General features: G+C 51.2%; 1 protein-coding gene and 1 pseudogene across 16 annotated transcripts in view; one reads left to right on the forward strand and one right to left on the reverse strand.

The window, feature by feature from the left end:
- The window catches only part of VTI1A (vesicle transport through interaction with t-SNAREs 1A), a 353,313-nt gene extending 339,108 nt beyond the window's left edge, over positions 1 to 14,205 (forward strand). For 3 of the 16 annotated variants that reach the window (XR_004278473.1, XR_004278484.1, XR_004278485.1), the window contains 2 exons: positions 1,976 to 13,217; positions 13,331 to 14,205. Coding sequence is in view for 1 of the 16 variants with exons in the window: in XM_032311870.1 (XP_032167761.1) it covers positions 1,976 to 2,069 (94 nt within the window). In the remaining 15 variants the exon portion in view is untranslated. Of the gene's footprint in view, positions 1 to 1,975 lie in introns of all 16 variants that reach the window. The other 13 variants (XM_032311875.1, XM_032311876.1, XR_004278478.1 and 10 more) reach the window with 12 other exon arrangements.
- Positions 14,206 to 15,193: 988 nt separating this feature from the next.
- LOC116573836 lies at positions 15,194 to 15,315 on the reverse strand (annotated as a pseudogene).
- Between the last annotated feature and the right edge of the window lie 3,000 nt (positions 15,316 to 18,315).

An 18,315-nucleotide genomic window follows, 5' to 3' on the forward strand; every position in this document is an offset into this window, starting at 1 on the left:
GCCCTCAACCCACAAATAAAATGGTTGTCAACCAAGAGACACACTACTGTATATTACTTAAGGCAGAATTTTAAAGAGTTTTCATGCTTTTAATCTGTTTCGCTGCTGAGTTTCAATTTTGCTGATTTCCTTTGCAAGTCTGACGCGGATGGCTGTGGTAAATAGAGATTGTGACAGTGACTTGGGCAAACGGGATGTGTCGAGACTGTTCTGAAGACTTCTGCCCCTTCCAGAGAAAGGGGAAAAAATCAATTTGGGTTTTAAATCAATCCACCAAGTAGCACTGATCAGTGTTCATAATTAGCCTTACTTTAACAAGCCGTGAAGTCCTGTTTTTATTTATTTATTTTGGGGACAGAGAATCTCCCTGCCTCCTGAGCAAATACGGCCTGTTAAGTCTGAATTAGCTGTCACTGCAGAAGAATTAATGTCAGGGCGCAGCCTTTCTAGTGGGGAAGGGAAGAAATAAAGGAGACAGATCTTAGCTGAGTCTTACGTGATAAATGAGGACTGAGCGGACCATTCATCTCCTTCGAGGAAAGTGGACACAGGCACTAAAGCAGTTTTGCGGAAGACGTGTCAGCAAATGTGATCGTTTTGTAACCTGTCAGGAGGAGAGGGAGCTAGTCCTTCCAGGGGGGCCACAGGGGAGTGGGCTTGTCTGATGCGCCCCATCTCCATCCATCCATTTAGGTTGGGAGAGGAAGGGGTTGGGCAGGGAGGACTCCAGCAGAAGCCACAGGGATGTCATCTTCCTTCCGAGAAAGAAACTCGTTCCAGAACCTAGAAAAGGCTGCCAACACACTGCAGAGATACAAAAAAGGAGGGCAGGGTCTCTTGTTAGACCAAGACAGCAGACCTTTTCCTGCTTGATATTTGCAGGACAGGCGGATGGGGTTTGCTGCAGGCTGTTAGGCACCTGGAGAGCCCGGCAGGACTGCCAGCCACTCCCTCCACCGCTGTGTGTTTGGTTCTGCGGGAGGAGCGAGGAGCGTGGGCGAGGCCGCTTGACCTGGGTTCCCTTTGATGGTCTCAACAAGGCATTCTGGGGCTCAACCTCTTTTCTCAGAATGAGCTAACACCTTAAGAAGCAGCTTCATGGGGAGCTCTGCAGGCATCTCGGAGCACGTGTCTGTAGTCGGCTTCGCCTCCCGACTTCCCACTTCTCCGTCCGCATTAGGCAGAGCCCGAGCCGAGGGGGCTGGAACCCCCAGAGGTGAGGGTCCACCCCCCAAAGCACACGAGGCACTCAGGGACTTTGTGTAATTTCTCATTTCCATCTTGTGTGTGTGTTTGTGTGTGTATGTGTGTGTGTGTGTGTGTGTATGTGTGTGTGTGTGTGTGTGTTACAGAGCAAATGTAACATTTCCTCCTGGTGTAACAGAGCAGTGAGCCCCAGTGACAGATGACGGTTTCACAGCCCGAGCGGCAAGGTTGACACTTGCTTCTTAATCCTGTCCCTATCTTCCTAAATCTCTCTTTTCCTTTTCCCCAGGTATTTTTGTACAGGTAAGTACCTTACTGACATATGTTTCCTTGGAGTCTTTTACTTTAACAGGAAACACTGCAAAAAAATGAGGCTTGTCTCACGTTTTAAATTAAAAAGAGAAGTTCGCATGGGGCCCTTGATCGCTTACAGATTACTACATGGTACCCCGAGCCCGGAAAGCCATTTGATTAGCTTTTGCTTGGCAGTGAGCATTTCTCCAGGTGCCGTGTGACAGTCACCGTGGAGTCGCTCATTTCCTCTTGGATGGTTCATAGGAGAGGAAGCTCCCGTGCACGTGCACACACACGCACACACGCGCATACACACACACACACACACACTCACACACACACAAGCCCCACACTGGGCTCCCTACCCCCACCTGTGAAACCGTCTTTTGATTAGGCAGCCTGGTCTTGGATGGTCTTTGTCAGAAAACCTTTCGTGTCTCTATGTGAATTTTTTTTCCCATCTGCTCTTTCCTAGAATCATCCAGAACCGCATCCTGGTCGTCGTCTTGGCCATCATCCTGGTCGTCACCATCCTGATGGCGGTCACTTTTTCTGTCAGAAGACACTGATGGATCTGTTCCTCCCTGACAAACAGCAACAACGGCTTGTTCTGAGTAATTAAGACAAAATGGTCACATGAATCATTCTTTTGCGCTGACAGGCCCCGAATGACCCTCCCTCTTTTCACCACTGTTCAGCTGAAGTGCAAAGAGTGTAAAAATATTTTCTATTCCTGTTTGCATGCGGGTCGGTTTCCTTTTCTAGGTTTGTCTTCACCCAGATTTGTTTTCTGTAGGGGAAGGGGAATGTTTATTTGCCTTTTGGTGATTTCATCTCCTAACCAAAATAGCCTTGGTGACATTCTTCCTTGCCCTGTGGACATGTCAAGGGTCACGGTTTGGGACAGGGCATGATGAGTCAGCCGTGGGGCATGTGATGGGCTGTGCTGTTTGTCACACATCTCTTGTCACCGACTTGCCCCTCTGTGATGTCCGAGGATAAAAATGCAGAGAAAAACAGGGGCCAAAGCCAGTGAGTGACAGGCTCCAGCAAACCAGCCCTGTTCCTACCCAGGGATAATGAAGATAGTCTACCTGCCTGAGCGCTTGCATTGAAAAGGTGGATATTCAGTGTCAGTTGTGCAGGACTTAGCACTTGACTTAGCACTTGACTTAGCACTTTCTGTGTTTTTCTGTGTGTGTATGTTTTGTTTTTGTTTTTGTTTTGTTTTGTTTTACAGCCAAGAACATTTTTGCAAAGCCTGCCCAAGATCCACTTTTCACAACTTTGATTCCTGCTACATGAAATATTTCCTTACCTTCCCCAAATCCCCTAGTCCCCAGAATTTGCTGACAAAGCGAGCCCTGGCCTGATATTTAATTGTGACCTCCTCTCCCCTGACCTGTGTAAGCATCTCGATACCCTTTTGGTTTTAATATCTGCACTGCCAAAACAGCCCTCCTACAAGCAAAAGGTCTGACAAGGCTCTCTGCACATCCATTCCAGTATGTAAAAAGAACATGAATATTTCAGGAAGAGGAAGAACATGAGTCCGTTGGTGTGAAATTTCAAATGTGATTATAAATATGGTAGAGTCCTATAGGATAATTCACTAGAAATAAACTTCATGGAAAACGTTCACTAACCTCCTTTCAAAGAATAAGGGGTTGCAGCGTGTTACAAAGGAGGGCTTGGATTTTCTATAAAAAAAAAAAAAAAAATGTTAGCACAGCCTTCCTGAGTTCACTGTGTATTCAAACCTCTGACGTGCTTTGTGATTTCCTTTGGTTTCTTTCTGTCCGAGGTAACCGGGAATTGCGTTCAAAATGAGTTCGTTTATGATCAGGCTGAAAGTTGCCCCAAGCTGAGGTCATTTTCCTCCTTGTCATAAAGCAAAATATGTTTTTCTTAAGACTTCATAGGCACTTCCGAGGTCTGTACTATCTTTTGAATATAATTGGAAGCTCTGAATCCTTGAAAAGCGGACCTGTTCTCTTCATAAAAAATGCTAACCACCTGTGCCCGTAGATGGAGATCACCTGGATGCTGCCCTTTATTTTTATGGTTTTTTCCCCCCAACTCAGAAAAGAACCGTTATGGTTTAGAGAGGAAATGCAGAATGGCAAAATCCACCAGAGAAATCGCACTTAGCGAAACAGGCCAGGGCCTGCGTGTGTCCAGATAAATCATTTAGTATTGTGTAAATAAAGCTACAAGCCTTGACCTTGCAGGGATGGCGTGGGATTGGGGCCGGACGAGGTAGGACAGTGGAGGACTGGGAAGGCGGCGCTCACTTTCCTATCAGCTGAAGGGATCCATCTCAGCAAGATTCTTTTATTCCGATAACGGAAATCTGTACATGCTGAACACATTGGAGAAACCATTAAACGGGAGGAAACAAACAAACAACCTCCTTCTCGTTCTGAAACAGGAATGGCGGGGGAAGTACTACACCAAGCTCTCGGGTGGCTGCTTTTGAAACCGTTGATCTTAGCGAAAGTGTAAAACCAGCTCTCTACCCGCACCTCGGGCCTCCTCCCCAGGCCACCCAGCAAGCCAGGTTCATCTGATCGTCTAAAGCCGCCGGCTCCTAAATATTTCAGTAAAACCTTGTGCTCGTGGGGAGATGGGGATGAAATGGGGAGGGAGTGTGCGCCTCACCCCCCCCAGTGGCTTTTTTCTCCCCAGTTCTATCTCTTTATCAGCACTTGCCTGAGACTTTGCCCCAATTCAACCTTGAGAGGGAGAGAATCCGAACAGATAACCCTTGGCCTAACAGCCCCATCCAACCCACCCGGAGAAGTGACCCGGATAGTGGGCGCTTTGTAAGACACTGGTCCCCCCCCCCACCCCCCGCGCTCGCGCCTGGCCCTCCCGGCAGCTGGAGGGGAAATGCCCAGGAGCCTCAGCGGAGGTCCGGCTCCACCCGGGACCGGAGAGAGCCCACCGAGGCGAAGCCGGTCCTAGATCTGTAAAAGGTTCTAGGAACTTAACACGTCGACTTTGATCGAGGACTATTTCTGCGGTTGGGCACCTGTGCTAAAAATGATGTTCAAGGGGAAGGTGGGATCGGGGGTGAAGACCAGGACATGGAGGAGGACCGGGAGGGGAAGCTCCTGCCATCTAACATTCGTGCAGACGAAACAGTTTCCCCGACCCACCGAATAAATAAAAGCGGATGCTACCCTGCTCCGGAATCAAAAGCAATTTAATTAAAGTCTCTTAAGTTGTAAAGAGTTTTAAATGTTCCGTGTTGAAGGCGAATGCCTGCAGATGCACGGGGCTTGACGTCAGCCGCCAGGCCTGGGCTGGGAGGCCATTTGCTATTCTGTTTAAGGCAGACTGGATTGTCTTATTTTGGAACTAGCTTGGTGGGGGGTTTGCTTTGCTACTGCTTCTGAGCCCTGAGCTTCAAAGGCTGAAATTAATGGTGAACAAAATTGTGCGGCTCTGGCCGTCCCATGCGGGGCCAGCCCATTGAGGGTTATCATTAAGTAAAGAAATAAAGAGGGGGAAAAAAGCCTGCCTGTTCCAAAAAACCTCATCAGATAATGACCTCAGTGATTGGATTTTCATTACCAAACAGCATCCAGAGATTATCCGCCCCGTAGAAGAAGGGAAGGGGGTGGGAAAAAAGAAAGGAAAGCAACTGTCTTTCTCTCCCTCTCTCCTCTTTTTTTTTTTTTTTTTTTTTTTTTTGCACATCTTTTCTTTAAAACTGTCAGATCATTTCAGTATTTCAAATCCGAGGAAAACAGCCTGCCTGCTGCTGTATTTGAAGTTGTAATGGTGTCAAAAAGTCACGACTGACTGACAGCCGTCAGTCCCAGAGGGGCTCATTAAATCATAAAAACTTGACAAGGAAATAATTGCGCATTGCCAGCAACTTGGCGCCTGTTTAGACGTTTTTATTTTCTTTCATTATTAGTCCCCACCATTACGTTCATTAACAAATTGCATTAAACAACTGTTAAGGGCTAATGATTTGTTTATCGCTTTTTATTATTATTATTATTTAAACATTAGCTGTGTCATGTGGTACCCGAGCAGCCTCTTGCCATCATCTGACTGAATATTTTTCCACTCTCGAGCTCCGGGTACTGTTGGAATATGAAATAGATTATTCATTACTCTCCTCTTTGCCACTGATTTGATTTCATGTAGCGTCTTCCACAGAGAAAGATGAAAACTTGTCAAAAATAGGTTATATCTTATTCGAAGGGGCAACAATAGCAGCAGGTACAGGCACACTTTAATATTTAATTAAGGTTGATGTTAACCCCTTTAAATGACTTTAGCTGTAAGTTCCATTCAAATGCAGAAGAGAAAAATAATTGTTCTTAATTTGCAACCTGTTCAGCAAGCATTCTTCATGGAGTTAGCTGGAAATTTAGAGCCGAATTTTTTAAATAATGAAATTTCCCATCATAAATATTTATAGCCGTTTGTCTACGTAGTTGAGAATTAACTACAAGCAATGATTTCCTCGTCGCTTTGGTTTGAACTGCTAGTGCCGTGGGACGCTCTCGGTGCTGGGAGCCAAGGTGGGCTTTCCTGGGAGAAATGCAGACCCAGAGCCAAGGACTGTAGGTGGGTGACGGCTGGGGCTGGTTTCAAAGGAGGCTCTGTGAGTCCCCTGTCTCTGGTCCACATGTCTCCTCAGCCAGCTGAGTGTGTGGTTGGAAGACTGTGGTCTGGAGAGTAAGTAGGGATTTCTTAAAGGAACGCTTATGTGTCCGGTTGGCTGGTGTGGGGAGGGTGTGACGGGGCGTCTCTGTGTAGTCGATGAGCTCACTGCCAACAGTGCTACCCTAAGAGACAAGAGGAGCAATGCCTTGCTGGAACTGACCTTCTGTCTTTTTTCCTTTCCGGGACTTGCCGTTGGTGAAATCATCAGCTTTTCCACGGGCTCTGAGCTTTGGGGGGAAAAGCTCCTTCACCATCGTCATCACCATCCCAGATCTGAAGTCAGCGGCGTTCTCCACGCCGGAACGCCTGGCCTCATCCGGCCTCCCTGTCTGATTGCGTGAGTTTCACAGAGCCATGGAAGCCACTGTCAGAGGCCTGGTCTGTTGGTACTTCAGGGCTGGGGTGACCTGGTCAATAACAGGGAACAAGGAGATCTTCTCTGCTGACCTGCTTTGCTCCTACCCACCTGTCCCCAGGAAGACAGACCCCTTGGGCAGCCAGCCACCCCATGGATGTGAAGGGGAGAGATGGCACATGTCCCTTGCTCAGCCACCATCTCTCAGCCTCACCCATCCAAGGACAGACGGTCCCAGCAGGAGCTGTGGCATAGGAGGGCCGGGTCCGGCAGGTGGGACAAGTGAGGCCACCCTAAGCTTCAGAGACCACCGTGGGCATGGAAACGACACACACGCCTGGGCCTGAGGGGTCTCAAATCTCCATCTTGGCCTGTTCCAGATTAGCCGCGTGACAGCTTACCACCTTTGGAAGGATGCCACACCTCGGCAAAAGATAGGCTCAGAGTCCTTTTTCCAAAAGGAAGGAAGGCTTTGTGGTAAGCCATCCCTAGTCTGACTCCCAGAGACACTGGTTGCCCGAGATGAGCCGCCAGCCCTCAAACCCGACCTCATCCTGTGTAATTCACTAACCTTAAGCCGAACTCCAAGAAACATCCTTGTTTATATGGCTTTGCCTGCAGCCCACTGGGCTCAGACCAGTAGTGTCTGCCAGGGGCCGTCCACATTTTATGACTTAGGTAGTTCTTAGACAAGATGTCAGCCTTTTAAAAATGAGGCCGGGGACTGTGTGGGCAGCTCGAGAAGTGCTTAAAGCCACAGGATCCTTCCCAAGAAAGGAGACCCTGCAGGGTAACCAAGAGAGGCCCAGGGCAGGGAGAAGAATGCATGTGCTCGGAGCCAAGGCTGGAGACCGGGTCCCGGAAGAGGTGATGGAACCAGGGTGAGCATCGTCTCTGTCGTAGAGGAGGGAAGACGCAGGGGATGCTGGGAGAGACCGCCCATGCCCACGAGGACTCTAGCTCAGTAATAAGGGAAATGTTCCCAAGCCTGCTTACCAGAGGCGAGTAGGGCAAAAACAAGATGGTGCGGCAAACCCAAAATGACAGGACAGGTGGGTTGAGAATGTGTGAGGAGGTGAGGGACGGGTGGCGTATGGGGTCAGGATGGATTCCCAGCACCAGGGGACAGGAGATGGTGAGTGGGACTCGTCCCAGGAGATCATTAAGAGGGAAGGGCGCCGGCGTCAGGCCTCACGTTGTGCCACCCTGGGCCCATTATTGGCCTCCTTCAGGAGGCGCCAGAGCCGGAGAAAGACAGGGTGCCTTTCTCCCAGGACCCCAGCCCAAATCACACACAACCTCTGTTGTCATGCCTCAAGGAGCTCCCAGCATGCTGTGGGTAAAGCACTTCCTCGTCCTGAATCACCTCATTACTCGTGCTACATAAATAACGAAGGCATCACAGAGAGAGGGGGAAATGCCAAGCAGCAAAGCTCTAGACTGTGATTCTGTGAACTCGTGCACCCCCTCCTTCCCTTCATCCAAACAAGGCCCTTTGGCGTGAATAATAGCTCAGCGGCCCCGAAGCCCGTATTGATCTGCTGCACACACGGCTCCGCTGAGAGCCGCCTGGACTTTTCCTGGGGGCAGGACAGCGCCGTTCAGTGCAGCCCTCTCCTTCCCCCACCCGTCAGCCTCCCCAGGTGTGCTCAGGAGGGGACAGTGCTGGGGGAGGGGGGAGGCAAGGCCCTTCTCCAGCTCAGTGCTGCTTTGTTGCCTCAACTTTTTTGTTTTTAACTTATTTTGCCAAGAAAAGTACCTGAATTGGACAGAAATGTTTTTTTGCATGATGAGGCCCCACAGAGTTGAGAATGAAATACATCCTCAGGCTCCAGCTTCTCTCCAGAAGATTCTGCCAAAGACCCAGACCACAGAGGCACCCTCCGCTGACACTGACGGAGGCCTCCCGCGTGCCCAGCACTGGGTCCAAGCACCCTGGCATGCCACACCGCGTGTGTCTGTTAATTTTCTATCTTAACACCATCAGAAGAGAGACAAGCTGAGAATGTGGCCCGAATCCGCCACGTCTTTGGGGAGTGGGATTGCTGTTAAATTCGGTAAGAAGCCTCCGCCATAGGATGCTAAATGCACGGGGCCTGAAGCCCGCAGCCCCACACCCTGAGGCTCCAAACACTGTCCGCTTCCTCATTCCCAACTCTTTCAGACCCAGGTCTTGGCCCTCTGGGTCACGGACAGTTGTAAGATGAGCCAGGTCTCTGCACAGGAACGCCCGTGAGCTCGTAGTTTCCTGAAATCCCACTCTGAAAGATTCGTCCCTCTGGTGTCTGACCTCGAGCCCGGGCAAAATGCAGATTCTTCTTCCCCTGGTCAGCTTCAGATCCATAGACCACTGACCCATTCCTGAGGGCAGATTTTGGATTTGGGGTGGGAACGACCCACCATGGCAAGGAGCAGTCCGTGGTCTTTGGGAGAAGGCAGTAGAAAGGAAGGAAACCTCTGGTTGCCTGGCACCAGCCTGGTGGTTTCTCCTGGGATCAGCTGCCCTCTGGGTAAGGAATGGGTTCCTGGGTGCACAGCCTTGCCATAGAAGCCCACACACACCCTGGCCCCAGGGCCCAGGACCACTCAGGTCAGAGAACACAGGGCCCTGGCAAGGCAAGATAATTGGGTGAGGTTCCCCTGGTACGTCCCACAGCAATGCCCTTCCTGAGGAGGAGGAGGAGGCGGAGGAGAGAGGCCAGGAAGGCGGTGGGAGGGTAGTTAGAACAGTGGGTTCCAGCCAGTTGCTTTCCTTGGGGGGCTGCTGCAGCCTGCTCCCTCCCGGCCCTGCTGAGATGCGGAGGCCAAGGCACTTGGGGAGGACACCCAACCTGATAGCTTCTGCCCTGGGCAGCACCTCCCCATGCTGCCCCATCCAGGGGTCTCAACACAGCAGGGACATCGTGACTCTCAGAGACTGTCTCTGCTTGATTTGTCTCCTCCTCATCCAAATATCCTGCCGCCCCCGCCAAGAAACTACAGAGTAAGGAGAGCTAGGGGCTGCATGGGCTCATCATTGTCCCCGACAGGACTTCTAAACAACCACGCCTTTCCCTGTTTGAAGCATGAGAGGTGTCATTGGGTTTATTCATCTAGTCGAGAATACGTACTGGCTATCTACCATGTTCCAGGCCCCAAAGACACGTGGTGAAGAAGTGAGGTAAGAAAACATGCGTGGCAGCCCTGGGACTGCAGGTGGAGCACTGTTTTCGTCCCCAGAGCCCTGCCTTGCCCTCTGCTCTCAGCCAGGGCTCTGGGGTGAGCCGCACTGGAAACCCTGGCGCCTTGCCCATCCCCCCGCCCCCTCCCACCGCTGCCCCACCAAGGTCAGTGCCGCACCTGCCCGAGTCCTTGCCACGCCCCCTAGTGCTGTGTGCTCCTTCCTCCTTGCGGTTCCCGCAATTACATGTGCAAATGGCCCCGTTGGACTAGAGTAGAGCTGACATTTGCCTGCCAGTGGTTGAATCCCCGTGAGCGCTGGCTCCAGGTCCAGGACCAGCCCCAGAGAGGCAGGGGACAGGTATGGGGACCCTTTAGATTGGGACTGACTTAGAGGATTTTTTTTTCCTTTTTTCTTTTTTTCTTTCTTCCTTTTTTCTGCTTATTAAATGATAAAGGTTCGACTTGGCAGGCAATCAGAAACCCAAAATATCATAAAAGGGAAAAAAGTTGCCGAGTGGCTAAGAGGTGCACCACGGGAGTGTCACTGGGCTCAGCAGCGAGGTGAATTGCTGAGCGATGGAGCAGGAGACGTTTTTCAAAGGCTTCTCTCTCCTTCTTCTCTCTCTGTCCCCCATGCAGAAAGGGGAAAATAGAAGCAGAATCCAGATTTGGGCACGAGGCTGATGGGTCACCCTCCCCCACCACCAGCCCCCAGACAGTGGAGAAACTTTGATCCGGGGACAGGAGGAGCCTGGGCACCCCGGCAAAGGCTGCAGCATGGTCCTGGTCTCTGAGTGGGCTTCCCTGGGCTCCTGTGAGGGGAGATGAAACCCACAGAGCCAGGGAAATTGGGGCTGGAAAGGAGGAAATGTGGGACCCGTGCCCCTTGGGCGCCAGGCTGGTGGGTTTGGATGGCAAAAGCCAACCAGGCAGATGGGCTCAGATTCGCAGAACCCTCTAGCTGTGCAGGCTTTAAGGAGCATTTTGGCCAACCTGCTTGTTCAGATGGGTAGATGGTGCACAGAGAGGGAATGAGTCTTCGCTTGAGAAAACCCAGTAAGTGGGCGGTGGGGCCAGGAATGGACTCCAAGTCTTCAGCCTCTCCTTGGGCTTCTCTCGTCTGCACAAGGAGATGCAACTCAGACAGCACTGCGTTCTGGAAGCCATGGCCCAGCCACGGGGCCTCTTTGGTAGTGCTGGCCTTCACACCACGTGGCTAATGTTCCTCCATTACATTCTTTTTTAAACCAACATGCATAGAAAAACTCGGTTCCATTCCTGTTGGCTATGATCATTTTTTTCCCCTGAATATCAGATCTTTTCTCTCTTAAGGACCTGGCAGAGGGCACCCTGGTGTCCCCTCAGCTGAGCTACTAGTGTCCCCGGGGAAAGGCATTTTTGTGCTCAAGTCCACCATCACTAGCAAAAGAATCTTGTGAGAACAAGTAAGTGAGAATTGAATTCCTCCTCCCCCAGCGCCGAGCCCCTGGAGGCCTCTGGCAAACTCCTTGGTTGCTGATGCTAGGCGGACACGGCTTTAGAGCTGGGGGAAGCGCTGACCCTCCAGGTCCTGGCAGCAGTGGGGGTGGTGTTTGCACACCCAGGAACAGCCTGGCAGGGAGACCCCTCGAGGCTTCACTTTTTTCCCAAAGTCTGGCATTTTCCAGGCCGGAGGTACTCAGAGCTCTGGGCCTTTCCATGCCACCAGCCTAGCGTGTGGCCTCACGTTGAGAAGTCAGAGCCAGCTCGGGTTCCGGTTCTTCATCTGGCCAATAGGAAAGTTGGTTGGAAAGTCTCAGGAAGGTAGGCCTCTGCCAGCTCCTGTCACCCATGGCGGAGAAAAAGGAATGTCCCGAATGTGAGGGTCGAAGGCCCTGGGGTAAGATGGCAGCCCCTGGCGTGCGGAATGTCCTAGAAGAGAAGGAGATTTGGTGCACTGAGCTTCGGAATGGTCTTGGATGCAGGACTGGTGGCATGGGCTTGTGACCAGTGCAGTTGCGCACGTGACCCCACCTTCGGAAGGGCCCACACTGGGGGCTTAATGCTGTACTATAATTGAAATTCATGATAATTTTAGCTTCATAATTGCATTTTGTAAATGAAGTTCGGTGAGACAACGGACCATGAGCGGGGAGCTTGGAGCCAGGCTCCCACGCGGTCCAGCCTCCCACCACCTCCTGCTTGTGGGGTCGGATGCTCAGCCCCCTGGAGCCCCGCTTCCACTCGGCCTTCCCACCCCAACCTCCCTGAAGCAACAGCTGCTGACCTGCCTCTGGGCTCAGGCATGGGCGGGGTCAAGGGCTGGACGGGGCAGCCCACAGCATTTTGTAGTGGGGCGTGGCAGCCGCAGGCCCTGCCCTATACTGGCGGCGTCAGGGCACATTCAGTGGGACAAACCTCTAATCCACTCCGATGCAGGCACCAGGTACACCTAGTGCGTCCTGGCACCAAGGTGGCCCAGCCCCTTCGGTTGCCCATCCACCGAGGATTGGGGCACGGACCTTGCAGAAGGGGGAGATGCCTACCTTAACCTCCCGTTCCAGGCCTGGGGTACAACCTCTCCGTCCAGCCACTGGGAAGAAAGGGAACCTGACCCCCAGGCTGGAGGGCAAGTGCATGACCAGGACGCAAGGCCAGAGTCAGCATCCTGAGGGTCTGCCGTCCTCCTGAGAGAATCCTCAGGCCTGGGGGAGCCCTCTCTTCCTTCTTCCAATGTTCCTGAGTCCAGCTTGTCTCTTCTGGCCTGAGTCGTCTGGTTGAGGCTCCCTCTAGGAACAACCCACTACATGGGTTGTGTAACTGCTGATTTCCCACACATAAATATTCTGACATTTGCCTTTAAAACCAGTGTTGCACAGTATAAAAGCAAACAGTAAAATTCGTGCTAGTGACTTAAAATTTTAACTTGACTTAGAAGACATCAACTAGAAAATTTTAAACACCGTGACGAGAGAGAGACAAGGGAAGAAATGAAAAAGCATTTTTTTCTTGCTTTCTGAACACAGGGCTCCGTATTTTCATTTTGCTTTGGCTCTCGCAAATGATGGAGCCTGTCCTGCCTGGGTGAGTCACTTTCCCTCTGGGGCACCCCATTTCCCTATCAGGAAACCAGATCATTTACGTTTTGCCCTTGCCCCTCCCTTGCTCACGGGCACATTATGAAGGTGCACTTGGATGAAACCCATGAACAGGATTTAGAAACCAGTGTGTGGTGCCAACCCTTGGTCTTGGAACATGGCCCTTCTTTCTTAAAAAGGGGTTCAGCCCATCTCGTGTAGGTTTAACCACTGACAAGTCAGGCTCTCCCCCAGGTCCCGGCCGTCGGTATTACATCCTGGAAACGAAGCTCCAGTCTAGAAACCTCCCCTCTTCCCTGGAATACAGACCAAATAGCCTCTATATCTGGGATCCAAGCAAGCTGTGAAATGGAAAGATGTCAGCCAGCCCAAGGGTTGAGGCCAGTGTGTGAAGAGCGGCCATTGATCTCTACATTCATCTCTTTTATTTAGCGGTGAGGCCAGAATTTCAAAGGTACCAACCCAGAGGAGGGTAGGTGCCAACCAGGTTGGGGTTGAGGGGTCATCTCAAGAACGGTAAAAATCCCGCTTCCGCTTCTCCTTCCAGGAAGAGGGTATCTCCATTTCAGAAGCATTTCCAAAGCGACGGTCATGGAGGTTCCAAGTGCCCCTTTCCCCTGCCCTGCCTGATGTCGGAAGACTCACCTGTCCAAGCGATGAATGTGTCCAACATAGCAACCTGTCTTCTTCTGTAAAAGTGCTGTTACTTTAAGAGAACGTTTGTGGGATGAATGGCATGAAAGAATGAATGAATGAATGAGTCCCTTTCCATCAAGTTGCCTCAAATGGAGTCCAGATGTTAAACGGCATGCTCGACAGCGCCATTGCAAGAGAAGGAGATTCGGATGACCCCCGTGTGGCTCCTTCTACAGCTTTTCCCCAACAGTGGATGATCTCTTGATCATTTTAAAATTTTGTGGTTTTAAGTTTATCTTATTTCACTTCATTTCCCTTTGAGTGCTGTCTTCTGGCTCCTGCTCCGCTTCCTCCCGCTAATTCATTAGGCCGGAGAGCCGCTCCAGAGTGGGATTAGAACCCGTGTAGTACATCGTCGCTTTAAACTGAAATCTGCTAATTAATGGCTCTTCTGTGCGTAACTGAATGATAGCGCTGCTTCCCCGGGGAATTGCGATTTCATGGTTCCTAATGATGCTGCGATTACATTATCTGGATCACGCAGACGGTGGGTGTCAGATGCGGTGCTCAGAGCCTGTCTCGGGGCTGGGGAGAAATCGCTCCTAAAACCAAGGGGATGAGAGGAAGGAGTTAGAATGTCTGCTGTTAATTGTCATTAACACGTGCTGTTCCTTCCTCTTGTTCCGGTATTTGTTTCAAGGTCCAGCTTCCCCCAGCTCCACAATGCTTCTGTAACCTCACTCCCCATCCCCCAGTATTCATAGGGTTTTGTTTGTTTGTTTGTTTGTTTTTTTAAAAAAAACTATTTATTTGCTGTATTCCACAAAGTAATTTATTTTCATTACCTTTCTTGGAAATGTGGGTCTACATATCATTAGTACAAGAAATATATGTTGGTGGTTGTTTCCCGAACTAACCTGTATTATTTGATGAGTTAAATAAAATGCCTGAATCGGCGTCTGCTATTGCTACCCTTTTGCATTTGAATTATTTATCTTACTTTCATTCCCTTTCTAAATAAATGGGAGTTATAAATTCTCAGTACTCTGCTACAATTTCTGTACTGTGAATATAGACAGTGTCATTTTTTTTGTTTTAATGATGAAACTTAAAAGAATCATGTTCAAGGTTGCTTTTGAATACCAGTTTTTTCCCCCCTTCTTCTTTAATTGCCCCAGAGATGGCTTTGCAGAGTGACCACAAACCTGGATATGAGCTCTGGTTCTCTTATTGGTGAGCTGAAATAATGTACTCATCTCTTCACTGAACCTCTGTTTCCTTGACTGTAAAGCGGGGAAAATATCCCCCACCCTGAGGCCCGATAGGAAGATTCGATCAGGTAACCCGTGGAAAGCACCACCAGGCTTGTGAGAAGCCATCACCATCCTGCTCTTCTTGACAAAGTGAGCTGTTCTGTAACATCGTGCTGGACAAATATTGAGGGAGGGGAGTATTGCCTATTTTTGTTCTGTTTTCTTTAAAGATCGCTCATGAACACAGCCTTAAAATTCCTCAGGAATGCCTTATATTAATCATACTAAAAAGAAGATATTCATGTCTTCATTCATTAAAACACTTTTTCATTTAAAAAAATGTTTTCAAATTGTTTTTTAACACTGAATATTAGACATGGCCCCAGGGATTGGAAATCAGTGTCGAACCACAGACCAGGGCTCCCAGGCCGGTGAGGAGTCACCTGGCAGTTACCTGCCGTAGGAACTGAGTCACAGAGAGACCTGGAGAGCAAAGGCAGCCTCCGCTGGTTGGGATGAGATGCGCCTCTTCAATGCCAAAAGTATGTTGTCCTGGAAGACCCAGTTGAGAACAGTTTCCAATTAGCAATAGTCACGCCTCGGATAAACCTCATTGGCTACAACGCTGCCTCTGCGCAGAGGTGAAAGACGCATCTGAAACACACACACGCGAAGTCTTGGTTGCGAATGAATGAATGAATGAATGAATGAATGAAGGCAGGCAACTTCTATCTCTCCAAGAGACCTGCTCAGTCCCAATTTCACCACCAGGAATTTCCCTATTAAATGATCATTTGTTCCCCACCTGGGGACAGAGACGCAGCGGACTGTGTGGGCAAGAAGACAACCACGAGGGGTAGGGGCACCAAGGCAGTGGCCACACCTACTTCTGGGACAGCAGGTGCTTCTCAGTGTTCCCGGGAGGGCCACCTGCATGTTCTCTTCAGGAGTCTCCTTTGACCCATCTAATTTGGTCACCAAGACACTCACTCCCCCACCTTACGAGGCAGCCGGCGGCTTCGCCAGGCCTGCCTCGTTTGGATGCACAGCACAACGAGTTTGTACCCGCCAAGCCTCCAGCGCCGATATTTCAAAACCTACAGTACACTAAACGTGAAACTTTTGTTCAAATTTCAAGGATTTTGATAGCCCAAGTGAATAGACACTGCCTATTGATTTTTCCCTTACAATGACTCTTGGATAACCTATTTTCTCATTTATTTTTAAAGACAGCTCATGAGATTTCATAGCAATTCTGCCCAACCTCCTAATATCAAAATCCCTCCTTGACCCTGAAAATTGTAATTCTGCTATAGATCACAGCTGCTGAATATTACCTTTTACTAAGCTGGTTAAATAAAATATGTCCAAATCACTAGATCCCACAAGCCGTGGCCTGCAAGTATAATGATCCGGGGGCCGAGATTTCCACCGCCGCACGCCCACTGGCCCCGCGCTCTCGCCGGCCGGCGGACGCCAGAGTGTGGGAATCCGGAATATCGGCTCCGGTTTAACAGTGAAGGAGGAGAGGGGACGGATAGCTCTTCTGGTCTTCAATGATTTTCTTGTAAAACTTTTACAAGGGAGAGTTGGGCTGTTTGATGTGTTCTAGACAATCACATGCCCGGTGAGTCTGTGGCAGAGTGGCTGGTTTTTTCCCGAGCAGAGGAGGGGGCATATTTGATGTAGGGCAAGTTCAAAACCTCCAAAGCCTTCCACGCTGGTAGGTCAGGTGACATTCACGAGGTGGGGAGATACAACACGGGAAACATGAAAGGGACCCGAGACCTGGGCAGTGTCATTCTACCACTGGCCGGCCGGGGCTCTGGCTTTGGCTGGAGAGGGGCCCTGTGGAACTTAGACCACGGGGGCCTGTACCCTGCCTGAGCCCCGTCACCTGCGTACGCTCAGGCTCTCACCTGCGCACGCTCAGGCTCTCACCTGCGCTTCATTGACTTTAGCCAAAAGGCCCCGTGGATCTCCCAGCCTGCCGAGCGGCCCGGAGCCTCCTTCCTCCCGGACTGGCTTTTTCACTTTCTCCGAAGAATGAAGGACAGCACTGACCCAGGTTGGTTTCAGGGGAGTTTTAAATATTTCAAAGCCATCGCTTAGATCAAAAGTCATAACCTCTGGCTCGCCGATTGTCCCCTTGCCCTACGCGGGCAGCCCCCAAGTCCAGTATGGTAATGAGTCCTCAGCAGCCCCCTCATTACAGGTGAGCAGAGTCTAAAATCGCCCTGACTCAGCAGAAATGGGGCATCTCCCAGCAGGGGCCATTGGAGCCCGCTTGAAATGCAGGAGGCAGGAGGGTGTTCCTCAGGCCCGTGGAACTTTGTGCCGGCACTCCCCCGACCCGGGGCCCTCCCGGGACGGTGGGACCCTTGCCTATCCTGCCAGACAGGCAGCCAGGCTCCGGCAGGTGAGGGTCCTGCGGAACAGATGCGGGAACCCCGCTGGTATCAGCACCCGGTGAGTCCGAGTGAGCCGGAAATTGTCCACGAAAAAGAAATTAGTAAATAGCAGCACCTTCCTCCCTTTACCCCCAAATCAGGATCTGTCAGGAGGTCAAAAGAGCTAACACGTGTTTCTGTCCTCTAAGCACTCCTGATGGCGGGGATGACAAGCCCGTAGCAGGAGGTTACCCCCTTCCTCCCACGTTCCAGGCCGACATCGCTAATCGATCCTGGCTCTCTGTCTTCCTCCGAATCCTCTTCAGGCTGGCATTCCCAGCAGCCTCTGCTCATCCCTAAGAGTTCATCTGGGGGATACCAACTATGTACCACCCGGCCCCCCGCGTCCAACACACCAACACACCCTGTGCACGCCACTCCCAAGACCTGGAGGGCCTCCCCTCGCCTCCCCTGGTGGTCTGCTGCTGCTCCTTCAAGGTCCCCCTCCTGTCCCTGCTTCCTCGAAGAGAAACTGCCTACTGGTGGCACGTTCAGTTCCCATGACAGGACCATCTCCCAAGGAAGGAGAGTCCCTAGAGAAACGCAGTGACACCAAGGGAAGTGTTGTTCCAAAGGAACTGACTCCATCTGCCACCCCTCCAGGGGGCTTTGGAGACCCTGCTGGGAATGCCACCTGGGATCCTGGGAGAGGAGAGAGAGAGAGAGAGAGAGAGAGAGAGATGGCCACACGCACCAGCTATGTGACTTCAAACCAGTACACCCACCTCCCCATGCCCCAGTTCCCTTCCCTGCAAGTGAGGCCTGGCAAGGTTACCCTGGGTCAGGGTGGCGGGGTCGGGAGTGGACGGGAGAACCGTGTCATGCCCTCAGCTCTGACCCTGGACCGCGGTGACTGCCCCGTAAACAGAAGCTGCCTGGCCCCACCCTGGAGGCCGTGGGTCTTTTCATGAGACTCTTAGCCAGGGGGGGCTTGTTTTGTCGGTTCACACCCATGGCTGCTCTGGGCCAGCCGCTGGGCTCCGAGTGCAGAGGGGAGCGAGCAATTCGTGGCCTGAAGGAGGAATTTAGAGCATCAGGAGCGATCACGAGACGAGGTCAGACCAGGAGGTCCAAATTCCAACGTTCCAAAGTAGACGTAGAGGCACCACCTCCAAGCCCTGACCGGCTTGCAAGTGAGGAGCCCGCCCCGTGGCAAAGGCGGGGCCTGGTGGAGCAGAGCCCCCTCCGGGGGG

This window comes from Mustela erminea, chromosome 14 (assembly GCF_009829155.1).
Source record: "Mustela erminea isolate mMusErm1 chromosome 14, mMusErm1.Pri, whole genome shotgun sequence".
NCBI classification, from domain to species: domain Eukaryota; kingdom Metazoa; phylum Chordata; class Mammalia; order Carnivora; family Mustelidae; genus Mustela; species Mustela erminea.